The 13,321-nt window shown below is 43.4% G+C and overlaps 1 protein-coding gene across 1 annotated transcript in view; it reads left to right on the top strand.

The window, feature by feature from the left end:
- The window catches only part of LOC126155642 (uncharacterized), a 40,252-nt gene that overhangs the window by 24,978 nt on the left and 1,953 nt on the right, over window positions 1-13,321 (top strand). The window contains exon 2 of the mRNA XM_049916242.1: window positions 8,118-8,328. Within this exon, the coding sequence (XP_049772199.1) occupies window positions 8,118-8,328 (211 nt within the window). The remainder of the gene's footprint in view (window positions 1-8,117; window positions 8,329-13,321) is intronic.

Genomic DNA, 13,321 nt, shown 5'->3' with positions numbered 1-13,321 from the left:
AATGCACAATGGATAACAATAGATGCAGATTATCTGACAGGATGCTTACGTTTGTCACCTGTCGTATCTAGACGTCTAAGGGTCCCATATCACAGCAACATTACAGAGCCTCCAGCAGCTTGAACAATCCACTGCTGACATGCAGGGTCCAAGGATTCATGAGGCTGTCTCCCTACCCGTTCACGTCCATCCGCTCGATACAATTTGAAATGAGACTCGTCCGACCAGGCAACATGTTTCCAGTCACCAACAGTCCAATGTCGGTATTGATGGGCCCAGGCGAGGCGTAAAGCTCTGTGTCGTGCAGTCATTGATGTTTCGTTGAATGGCTCGCACGCTGACACTCGTTGATGGCCCAGTATTAAAATCTGCAGCAATCTGCGGAAGGGTTGCATATCTGTCACGTTGAACGATTCTCTTCAATCGTCGTTGGTCCCGTTCTTGCAGGATCTTTTTCTGGCCGCAGGAATGTTTGAGATTCGTTATTTTACCGTATTTCTGATAGTCATCGCACACTCGTGAACTGGTCGAACGGGAAAATCCCCAATTTATAGCTACCCCGGGGACGCTGTATCCCATCGCTCTTGCGCCAACTATGCAACCAAGTTCAAACTCACTTAAATCTTGCTAACTTGCCATTGTAGCAAACAGTATCCGATCCAACAACTGTGCCAGGCATTTATTGTCTTATACAGCCGTTGCCGATCGCAGCGCCGTATTATGGTTTTTATATGTCTCCTGTTTACACATCTCCTATTTGAATACGCATGCCTATACTAGTTTCTTTGGCGCTCCAGCGTATATTGCAGCAGACATAATATTACCTTTTATTACATGGCTCGTCTCCGAGGAGTGATATGAGCATACTTTTCAATTACGTAATCAGGCTCCTATGGGTAGAGGACTGTGGTAGGCCAGAAGTATGTTATTTCTCGTGCTAGCTGCGCGAATTAGTCTTTAGCCTTCTTAATTGTTAAAAATGTTCTCTCAAGCCTTGCAGTGGATACTGGAATGGTAGCGAAAACGTTAAAGGTACGGTTTATTATTATGGGAAAAATGTTCACTGGGGTCACCTAAAGCCAACGGCCTTGCGACAGTGATAACACCGGTTCCCGTCTGATCACCAAAGTTAAGCGCTGTCGGGCTGCCCATCCGGTCTACCGAGCGCTGTTGGCAAGCGAGGTGCACTCAACCGTTGTGAGACAAAATGAGGAGCTGCTTGATTGAGAAGTAGCGGCTTCGGTCTCGGAAACTGAGGTACGGCCGGGAGAGAGGTGTGCTGACCACATGCCCCTCCATATCCGCATCCAGTGACGACTGTGGGCTGAGGATGACACGGCGGCCGGTCTGTACCGTTGGGCCTTCCAAGGCCTGTCCGGACGGAGTTTAGGAGTGACTAGAGCTGCGCGAGCACGATCGGGTCGATAAGTCCTTGGTATTTTATTCCAGTTGCACTTCCATAACTGCATTTCTGACCGTAACCTACATTCATCAATATGGAATGTGTGGGGTAACAATGGGTTCTATGTGTTATATCCTAGCCAGTAATGCCAACCGAGCCCGCTGCCAAAAGGTTGGCAGCATCAGAGTCCGGACGCCGTCCGCATAAGCAGCGCCAGCGATACAGGAAATCGCCGCAAGTCTGCGCGCGCCACCGCTGGCTTCTGGCTTCTTAAGCGCTGGAGTCGCGAGCGCTAGGACAGTTCTGTATTCGCCGCTCAGTTGTATACTCGCCACCGATTTGTGTACTTGCTAGTCAGTTGTGTGTTCATCGCAGCAGAGTTGTTGTTTGTCGTCAGCCGACGCTGACCTAGCCGCTCCGACTCGAACTAGACAGATTTCTGTAGACACGGAGTTCACTACTGTGTTTCTGTATCTTCGTTAATAAAGATAAGTACCGACTTTTATTTAATCAGAGTGTTTGGGTTTTCATCTTTCTGTTCACTGTTCCAGCGGACCGGTCGGCCCGCTATTAAAAGTGTGGCGGTGACTTCGTAAGCCGTTTCTACAGCGAAGTGTTTGTCGCTACGAACGCCGCCACAAAACTATGTTACTCTGTGGTTTTATTCTGGCAATATTGAAGTTAATGCAGAAATCAATGACTTAAGATTCACAAATCTTTCGCTAAGCTGTGCTGTTATGTCGTCTAATAAAGGAAAGCACATATTTCTTCCGAAATAGTCTTCCGGAGTAGTGGCATCCCGCATCTGAACTCTGTGTTATGAAACAATACGAGGGACAAGCAGTTCGTTTTTGCCTACTTTTGCTACTACCTTTATTTGAGAGAAGAGTCCTTGGAATTTGAGATCTGCGTTTTCACTTACGTCACTCAAAACGTTGCAAACATGCTGCAAGAGTTATGTTATCTGTGAGAGATCACAGCCGTCAGTTTGAAGTGTTGTACTTATGAACAGATTTAATGGAAACATTAAGTACAGCAAGTGAGAATAGGAATTTAATCTTCTGTACCGCAAGAAAAAGCTGGCTAGCCTTAGCCAATGTATCCAGATTTTGGATCTCTTTCATCACTTCCAGACTGTAGAAGGGTAATACAGTAACATTTTCCCTGTCCCTGATGTATTGCAGGTTTCGTCTGCCAAAATAGCAAAAACTATGACCTATGTATTCTACTGACTATTTTTTCTTGAATTAAAGATACACAAATGGATATTATGTTTCTGGGTGACCGGTACTGTGTAAAGCGTTTTTAATGGCACGGTTTCTGTGGGCCTTCTCAGAGCGTCATTCGAGTCAGGGTTGGTTCTATGCAGCTGTGTAGCTATGGCACTGCGTGCTCCCCGCAATGGTATTTCCTGTTTTACCAACAGCAGGTCAGTTTATACTACGGGCACAACTCTTTGTTATCTTGTATTTTTTTAAAGTGAGGAGTTCACTCGAGTGATGACATCTTACTGTTTGTGTGTAACGCTGACAACAGAATTATTAACAACCAAAACATTCATTCGTGGTAATGACTTTGTTCGTGTTCCCTAAACGCCTCAAATACGTCTTCCCATTTTGTAAATACCCTGCATACAAGCGCACCAAAGTTTTGATGACTACTCTTTCCAGCTTGTTCTTTACGGAATACAACACAATACTTACGCAGGGCCCCACTTAGTTTCAATGAGTACACCAAGCAAGGAGAGCATTTTTACCACTGATACTGGAAAGGCAATTTCCCTAGGGGCTCCGTGATCGGAGACGCAAAATATTTAGGTGGAATCCAAGGTTCAGTAACAGGCTTCATTGTCAGTTCAGTGAAGAGGTCTGTGATTTACATAGGCAGCAATATCAAATTTATCAAATGTAGAATCAATGGAGAAGACGTACCTGGAACATGCACAGAGTCTTCGTTCCTCTGGATCTTATAGCTTGGGTCCTCTCGTTAATTCTCATACAGTAGTCGTACAATTTGTTGTTGAGGCGACTGATTCATCAGCATGACCTAGTGCACATAAGCTCTTGAACGAAATTCAATATCGAGCACTGTCCTCGTTTCATTTTACAACTGTGCACGCAAAATACTTTCAACACCACCTCCGGCTCAGTAGGTAGCAATCAGTCTATTGCGTAAAATGGAGGAAAAAACTTCCCGCTTGTTCAGCAAAAATGAAGCACAACACAAGTGTTCGACTCCACGAGAACCAGTCGGTGCTACCAATGTAAAAATCTCTCGCTTAAACAATGATTTTCTTTAAGTTAGAAGATATTTAGGTTTCATACCAATGCGTTTCCAAAATAATGCATTCATGTCGCGGATTATACTAGGTAATTTCAACAGTGGTCATAAAAAACGGCAAACGCGTAGTGAAATTCATCACATTATTCGTCAGTTCATGAATTAAGGGTTGGCTATACTTACATTATAGAAGTATAGCTGGATGCATAATTACTTAAGTCCGCTTACACGCTTTTTATTGCGTATAGAAAACCCGATTATTCTGTAAAATAATTACTGGTGCGTAATACTGAGTGGCTCTATTGCATAGTTCACTTAGATTACAATGACATCAAACTGAAGTCTGAAAACTACAACATTATTAAAATATTGTATAATAGGGATACGATATAACGGGGATACGACACACAAAATTCTTTCATGATTATTTCGTAGGGGTGGGAGGGGGTATTGATCCTTCTCATCCCCCTCCTCCCCCCTCCCCCACTCACCACAGCTTCGTCTCTGAACACTAATGCATCCTGGTGGCCGTTCTACTTACCACAGACAATTAAAACTGTAATTCTTTACATAACCGCAAATAGTGTGTGTGTATGTTCGAAGTTACAATGATATAATGATATCCGACCATCTCTTCAGAATGCTTGACTTTGTCAGGCAATGTAATTACGCAAACTGGTATTTCTTAATCGAACATTGTTGTTGCTTGCATTTTTTTTTCTCTTCTTCGTTACGGTGATCTGGTCATTGAGTTCAGCTACACTGCCAAATAATTTTGCGTATTTCTTATTGTATCTTATTCTGTGATGTATCAATTGTACATATGAATAATAACCAGTAAAAACGACTGGTAGATTGTAGATTAAGTGAGTAGCCGCGTGTCTGATGTCCAGATTGCTTTGTTGCTGTTGGCTCATAGGTATGTGACTTTTGCCGCCATATCAGTTCGCTTATGACAGTGCAATGTGGGGTTGTACGATCCATGAAGTTAGAATGGTTAGCAAATGCGGTTCCTCGAGGGAATCTGTGAAATAATGTATCGACGACACTACGTGTTCAATAGCGAAAATTGTACGGAGGTGGATGTTGCAGAATTTTTCGTTAATTGCTATTTTTCCGTTGACTATCATGTACCGTTAATATAACATGGTAGAATGTTTCCGTATAGATTCCTCCAGACATTTTTAAACTTTATCAGAGGGTAGATTTCCTCTAGGTGGTATTGTGTGCTTTCCTTCGTTAAATAGTAGATCTTTAAGATATGCTGTGGATTGTGGTTCTGTTATACATAGCTGAACTCATCAGTTCTGCACATGTAAACACAGACCACCCTAAGAGAACATTTGGAGAGCGTTGGAACGGTCGTTCAGGAAACGCAATATGGTCTGCACACACACCAGACTTAACATTTCTATCTTTTATTTGTGGCCAAAATTAAAACAAGAAGTCTATTACGAAACACCGACGAGTCCAGCAGGCATGACATGTCCTATAACATGAGCCAGTGCTGCCGTTAACTCCAGGTTAAATTCAATATGCAGTATTGTTTCTCCAGAATCACTTTATAGCGTATATCAATCCTCAGATTCAACATTTTGAACACTTAGTATGACAGCTACCGTAAGAAACACACCAACTGTACCTCAGTTACGTGTTTGCTTAGATTTGATATAACAGAGCAGACGTTTGTGCTACCTCTTCTCCTGATGGCGGGGCGGTGGTTATTGGCATTAGATACGATTTGACCACGTCTCGTACATGTTATGTCGCTATAGTCCTCGCAGAAGCTTCTTTCTAATGCCATACCATATATATATATATATATATATATATATATATATATATATATATATATAGGGTGTTACAAAAAGATACGGCCAAACTTTCAGGAAACATTCCTCTCACACAAAGAAAGAAAATATGTTATGTGGACATATGTCCGGAAACACTCAATTTCCATGTTAGAGCTCATTTTAGTTTCGTCAGTATGTACTGTACTCCCTCGATTCACCGCCAGTTGGCCCAATTGAAGGAAGGTAATGTTGACTTCGGTGCTTGTGTTGACATGCGACTCATTGCTCTACAGTACTAGCATCAAGCACATCAGTACGTAGCATCAACAGGTTAGTGTTCATCACGAACGTGATTTTGCTGTCAGTGCAATGTTTGCAAATGCGGAGTTAAATAACAGTATCAGTGTCGTAATTCGACGACTACAAACGATAAAAAGTACTTGCGAATGTCAGAGAATTCACCATATCGTCATATAAAACTTGTGGCAACTGCTCACCGATATAATTGTTTCTGGATATATTGGGTGTGGCCTGTGTTAGGTGCCTCACCGTGTATGAGCCGTGGGTAATCTGCGTGCAGTTTCGGCCCTGAATGGTTTCTCATTCCAGTCGGGAAGTTCTGGACAGTAAGTCAAGCAGTAATGCAAGGTACGAGGCCGTACAGTTTCAATTGATGCAAATATTTTCGTGTGTTTCAGACTCCGATTTTTGACAAGTGAGAAAGCAGGATTCCATGCTGAATTTAAACAAAAATCTACATCTTTATTTATAAGGTCACTTGTTAATTTAATTTCAACAGCTTCCTTAATAACCTCATGCCAATTGCTGGAAGCGAATGCGAGAATCTCTGTGTTGTTATATTCCATAGGATGACCGGTGCCAAGACGATGTTCTGCAGTGGTGGATCTGCTCGGCTATTGTTTAGTGTGTGCCTCTTGTGTTCAGTACACCGGTCCTCCACAATGCTGACAGTCTGACCTATACATGACATGCCACAACTTCAAGGAATACGCAAACCAACATCATCCTTTACGGAACCTAAAAGGACCCTGATCATAGGTGGTGATCAAGAAAAGCATTTCGCATCATATTTCCGCAAAATCCTGTCCGAAATTCTCACCGCGTAAGAAAAAAAGGCAGTACACTTTGGTGCCACCTCGGTATTATCATCATTCACCCGGTGAACAGTTGGTCGATAGCCCAACGCACGCCTAATCTATCTTTAAATTTAACAATCCTGACGGCAGGTGACCTCTAGATAGGCTAACTCAGCTGACAAAGTTTCAGGGTCCGAGATAACAGAGGCCCTGTGAAACAAGGTACGAAGTACCCTCTTCTCCTTGAATCGGATGGCGACAACTATCAGCCTGCAGATAAGTCAGTGTGAGTAGGCTTCCTATAAACGGCATGTCCCAACGTATCATCCATCTTCCTCGTGACCAACACATCAAGCAAGGGAAGACTGGCGTCATTTTCCACCTCCATCGTGGAATGAATATTCGGGTGGACTGAAGTCAGGTGTTGTAAAAAGCCGTTCAAACTGTCACTGACGTCGTTCATCTTTGGTTTGTGATGGGGCTAGTGTTTACAGTGTGTGTGTGTGTGTGTGTGCGTGTTATATCTTTACGGAGTTTCCTGAAAACAGAGCTTTTAAATTCGCTTGCACGGCTCTTTCTTGCTGCAGTTTTGCCTTAAAAATGGCAGGACGTGGTCTTCTCAAAATATCGGCAGTTGTGGACGACGGAATCCGACTGCATTCCCGTAAGTTACCTGAACATTCTAAACCCTGGCAGGAGCTAAGGTCTCACACAGTTTTACAGTCGTTCGGTTTTGGAATATTGTCGATAGTTTGGAATTTGAAATCGCGTTTTATTTCATTATGTGGCTGCAGATACTTATTAAAAAGCATTTTATTACACTAATTCGTGTTAAGTTAACGCGCATAGTGACTTGCAATTTACGCAGCTAGCATCTGAATTAAGGATAGACATTCCGCAAGTGCTCCAAAATATCAAACTTTACACCACGCAGATTCATTTCTGGCTAATGGTAGACCTAAATTTCATATGTTTATTTCTGAATACATAGGACATATTAATATAATTTCGAATCAACGTTCGTTCAGTGAATCATTAAATTTCGGAAACTGTCTGTGAGCAATTATCTGGTAACGAAGAAATATTTCAGAGCCTAGGGTAGGAGTGTGTGACCCTCCCCTCAAAGCGCCAGGTTTATTCAAACAGGGTCGCACATTTGCCCAATTCCTTAAGCAGGCTCGACAGTTTACTTTTAGTTCAAGCATTCTAGCAGCGGAAGGTTGCAATCTTACCTCTCCACAAGAATCCATGGTTTCGTGGCAATACGTACTGATAAATTTCGCCCGAGCTTCCATCCACGTCGAGTGGTTTAAAACCCACGAGATTTCGGCCGGATACTCCTGGGCAGTTGCCAAGTAGTGACTGTTTTTTGGTTGCTGCCACAATCCTTATATGCCTTCGGTGACGTCACTGGTGCCAGCTTCAGCGGCGTACAGGAGTACTCTGACCCCTAGGTCGTGCCACACGACGCGGCTGAAAGCTCGAGAGAATTTTACCAGACCTACCGTAGTTTCTCAACACGCAGCGCTGTTGTGGTGTGTGCAGGTGTACCCTGGGGAGCCGGAGGTGCGGCTGTCGTTCCGGGAGCTGGCGAGGCGCGCGGCCTGCGTGGCCGAGGAGCTGCGCATGCGCGGAGTGGGCCCCGGGGACGTGGTGGCACTCGGCTGCCGCGTCGTGCCGCAGTTCGCGCCGCTCCTCATAGGCACCCTCCTCAGGAACGCCATACCGGCGCCCTTCAACCCAGATCTCGACCAAGGTACACATTTTCACTTCGTGGTTTCTTACTTACAGGGGAACGACTGAAGGCATTCAGAAGCATGCTGCTAGTGAGCCAGTCCTTAGTTACCGTCACCATAAGAATGTTACATAGGTGGTCAGGAAATGTTGCGATACACTAGTTTGACCCCAAGCTGATCTGTCTTCTGCGCCGCAGATCTCAGCCCGAAAAAAAAGTGCTTAATAAAGTTATGCAAAGGATCTAACTACAAGTAGTTAATGAATATGTTGGCCCTAAAATTGAATTCCAGGTACTCGTGTTCCCATAATTTACTGTTAACTGTTTTTATGTGAGGGATTTAATAATTATGAAATCAAAAGATGATCCAGGTAAATCCCAAAATTCTTAGTCAGCACCAAGTGTTAACGGACATTACAAGATTATTAATGGAGCACACAACAGAAACATGAAAATGAGACATGAGACGTATGTGACCAGTACCAAGCCATCTTTATCTGCTTCCATTCACTGGCTGTCAGTTATATAACGTAATAATCTCTCTTGCTCTAGGAATGAATATACCATCATTTGCAAGTAATACCTACATAAAGCGATTAAATATTTGTAATTTATTCGACGCTATGCCCGATTATGTACTTGTTTTGTGCTGTAAGAGGTGTCAGTGTTTGTCAGTAGTTTTGTTATGTACCAAGGCTTAAAACCTTTATGAAAAGAGATGGTTAGTACAATCTTCAAAATAAGCGTGTACACGTCGTTGCCTTAGTGCTGTGGCGTCGCCTGGTGACCAAGCTTGTAAACACTTCACGTGGTGTCCAGAGCTCATCGACTGTCTTCGTGAGTTGTGTTTGACGCATCAACTTTACTGGTGTACCTGTTTTTTCTGTTCTACTCCTTGTTGGTGCTATGCGTATTTTATTTAGCTAGCTTTATGTATCTGACAAACCAGTGTGGATTTTTGATTATGTCAACGTGACTGATGTGATGATATTCCAGGATGCTCCGTAGTTTTTATTCTTGATATAATTTGGTTCCTTGTGTGTAATTGTTGTACGATCATTTAGCTTACTACACTAACGTTATTCTATCCATGCACTGTAGATCTGAAGATGACAGAAATTGGTCATGAAATAAACTATCTCGCATCAAACAATCTCGACTTCTAATATCACAAATTTACATGAAACTGAGTTATGATATCCAACAATACGTTTGGAAAAGATAATTTAACAGGGAAACTGTGCTGATGTAACTCAACTTCCTGACGTATTAGTGTCGTACAATATACCACAAAGTGAAACCAATGATTGCACCATTGTGCTGGAGGTTATTTGTCTGGAGTTAAGCCATGTATGGATATGAAACGTGGACGATAAACGGTTCACACAAGAAAAGAATAGAAGCTTTTGAACTGTGGTGCTACAAAAGAACTCTCAGAACTATATGGCCACATCACGTATCTAATGAGATAGTACTGAATAAAATTGGGGAGAAAAGAAATCTGTGGCCCAGTTTGACCAAAAGAAGGGGTCAGTTGACAAGACACATTCTGAGACACGGAGGGATCAGCAAGTTAATACTAGAGGGAAGTGAGGGGGATACGTCGAGGTAGACCAAGGGATGAATACACTAAACAGATTCAGGAGGAGGTAGGTTACAGATGTTATTCGGAGATGAAGAGGCTTGCACAAGACAGAGTAGCAAGGAGTGCTGCGTCAAATCAGTCTTCGGACTGAAGATAACAACAGCAACAACAAACATTTAATTCTATTCTGCCCTAACTATCTGGTGCCGCAGGATATTCATATCATTATGCATAGGTGGATTAGTAGATCGAGCATTGCAGGTGGATGTTGCCGAAGCTAGTCCATCAAATCAGCTCCTCACTAGCAGTGAGAGATCTGACTGCAATTAGCCTCTGTCCGCCCAAGTCTCACATCCCTCTGGTCCAAAAGTGAACTCTTGTCTTCTTCTAATTCTGTCATCCAAGTGCCACCTGCTACCAGAAAGATATCAGCCACTAGTGTTGTCGGCCACATGTGTGAATAGAGCAATCCATTTCTTGTTCTCGCTCTGTTCAGAGTCCTTTGAGAAACCTAACTCACCAACGAATAAAAAGTTCATATAGCGCTAGCCAACTGTGCAACTTTTGTGACGTTCGTTTCTCGCACTAGTGCATAAAAATCGCGCTCCAGTCGTCTGTCTCCCCACTCGCACTGTTTTGAGAATTAGATGAAGCAGGCCTACATCAAGTGTCGTTTCTTTAACTACCGCTCCGCAGTCTCCTTTCGAAAATATTTGGAAAGTGGTCAGTGGCCTTCACTTCTTAGCTGCCTTTTGTAGAACACCTAACCCATAGATTTCACAACTGTGGGACAGAAAAGTTTCCTTCATTCCATGTGCTTTCCGTAAACTAGCTGGCAAACGCCGTCTGCAGATATCGTGTTGAGAGAAGGAATACATTGTAAAACATCCTTTGTTGCAGGACGTGGGTCGCCATAAGCTATCTGTTTAGCGTATTCGCTGGACATAAGTGGTATTTGTTCTCTGCTTCCCGAATTTCTCAGAAGAATTTTGTTGCTTCCATCAAGGTGGTGCCAGAAGGACAATGCAGATCCAAACTACCTGAACTGGGCGGCCAGGAGCGTCTCTGCTTCCAGTCTACGCCCCAATATTCCCCTGGTAGTGGCACGGCAAGGTGTGCCAGTCACTGCCCTCGCTTTCTGTTAAAGCTGGCTGTTCATGGGCTTGACCTTGGCGCCCATAGAAAGGCCGACCAGACAGCAGACCCTCCCTGCCGGGAGGGTCCAGCTCGACTCGTTCGCCTATGTGTGGGAGATTTTATAGTAGTCGGGTCCGTGATCCGGATGGGTCGGATTATATGGCGAACCGCCAGCTGTTAGCCCCAACCGCTACCTGCTAGCCCACACTCCGTCAGGCTGGGTCCTCCAAGCAGTCGCTGCTGCCCACACACAGACTGATGGCGAGTGGATCGGTGAGCGAGTCGCGCCCTTGTCAGGCTGTGAGTTGGTGGCTAAGTGAGTGTATTGCGTTCATGCATTGATTGGCCTGTACAATGACTGTCATAGCGTGCATTATTTAAATAAAAAATGAGCTGATCAGCCTGCACAAGCCTGTCAGAAGTGATTTGCATATTAGAAAACTGAAGTGTCAGGTTGGGAATGGCTTGACACTGTTCAACTTATACTGTAATCTCTAGAAGAAAAGCTGTTGAGCGTTCAGAAATACATTGAAATGACTGAATTGCGTTCACTGAAGATTTCATGTTAAACATGGTCAGAATGCTACGTCTCGTCTGCGCAGTAGAAGCCAATGCAGTTAAGTCGATGATGTGGAATGATAAACTTTGCAGTTATGGGAACTGAAGGAAGACTGTATACAGTACGAAGCTGAGGTGGACTGTGTAGATAAGGTGCTACCACTACGATGTATGGACAGTGATGATATTTCATAGATTTATCACTAAACAGCGTATTGTGACTTACCTTCTAGACATTTCAACTGATTTTTATTTTAGGAAGATACTTTGGCAAAAAATAGAGTTAATCAATTCGTTCTAATGTTAGAGACAAAATGTATAAGCCAACTTTGTATTTAAAGTTGTTCCGACGTCCATGTATCAGGGAGCTATAAAGGAAACGATGAATACAAATGGAAACTCTAACAAGTATGTAGGATAATGAGTCATTTGTCAGAGTTGCTTATTTTGTAAATGGTAGTTAATGAACATAGAATGAGTATTTACGAATTATGCATATGGGTATGTAGGATGACAGTATGGCGAAAGTCAATTACTATGTGTGGTATGTTCAAACTACACCTGGGAATGCAGACGAGTATGGTCTTCGATAATAGCCAATATTTCGATATGTGAACAAGTAATCAGTTTCAAGGCAAGAATGCAGCTAAGGATCGCTGTTCGTTGCAACTTAACCATTTATCTGCAGGGCTGCGTTGTCGCGGAAACCAAAAGACGGCGTACGGGGAAAGATATCACTCAGTAGACACCAGGTGGCACCACACAACCAAAGATGATTAACGTCAGACGTTATCGAAAGTGAAATATTTGTTAGCAACAGGTGAACAATTAGCATTAACTGTGTTCATCTGTTTTTGCGAGAATTTCAAACAGAAATTAAAGTGTCTCTATTTATATGGTCAATTGCTGGTTCAATCGCATCAGTTACTCAATGACACCATCCCAATAACTGTAAGTGCACGCCAGAATCTCTGTATTGTTATATTCCATAGGGTTTCCGGTACCAAGGCAATCTCATCTTTGGAGCAACCTTCTGGGATGAATCTTCATGCAAACAATAAGTTGCAGTAAGACAAACTTACCACCTTCTCGTCAGCTCCGGAATCGAAGAAAGGAATTTCAAAAACTCGGTGTGGTTTTTAACCCACGCAGGGCTTTACCCCCACCTACCGTACTCAAGACAGCACCGGCTGAAATGAAACCATTTTCGTCGTGTAATGTTGCTTCATGACATGTATGATGCAAGCTGACGACTTACAAATTTTTGTAATGTATCAAGAAGACTAACTGCTATTTCATACTTCTCAGAAACTGGGAGGAGCTTCAGTAATTTACAAATCGCATCCACAATCTCAAATCAAAGCGTATTCCTGACTTCGTGAATCTTGAGCTTCCACCAGCGTAGCGAATGTTCAAATTTCTTACGGGAAGGCAGTCAGGAAACGTTCTCGACAGCGTCCTAAATTTTGGCAGGTAAATATAGCGTCGTTTTTCGTTACACTACTGGAACTAGAGACCCTTGTGCATGCCAGTTTAAGCTCTTGCCGGCCGGAGTGGCCCTGCGGTTCTAGGCGCTACAGACTGGAACCGCGCGACCGCTACGGCCGCAGGTTCGAATCCTGCCTCGGGCATGGGTGTGTGTGATGTCCTTAGGTTAGTTACGTTTAAGTAGTTCTGAGTTCTAGGGGACTGATGACCTCAGCAGTTAAGTCCCATAGTGCTCAGAGCCATTTG

Source organism: Schistocerca cancellata, chromosome 2 (assembly GCF_023864275.1).
Source record: "Schistocerca cancellata isolate TAMUIC-IGC-003103 chromosome 2, iqSchCanc2.1, whole genome shotgun sequence".
Taxonomy (NCBI): Eukaryota; Metazoa; Arthropoda; class Insecta; order Orthoptera; family Acrididae; genus Schistocerca; species Schistocerca cancellata.
The sequence above is the reverse complement of the archived record's forward strand: the minus strand, read 5'-3'. Positions and strand labels throughout refer to the sequence as shown.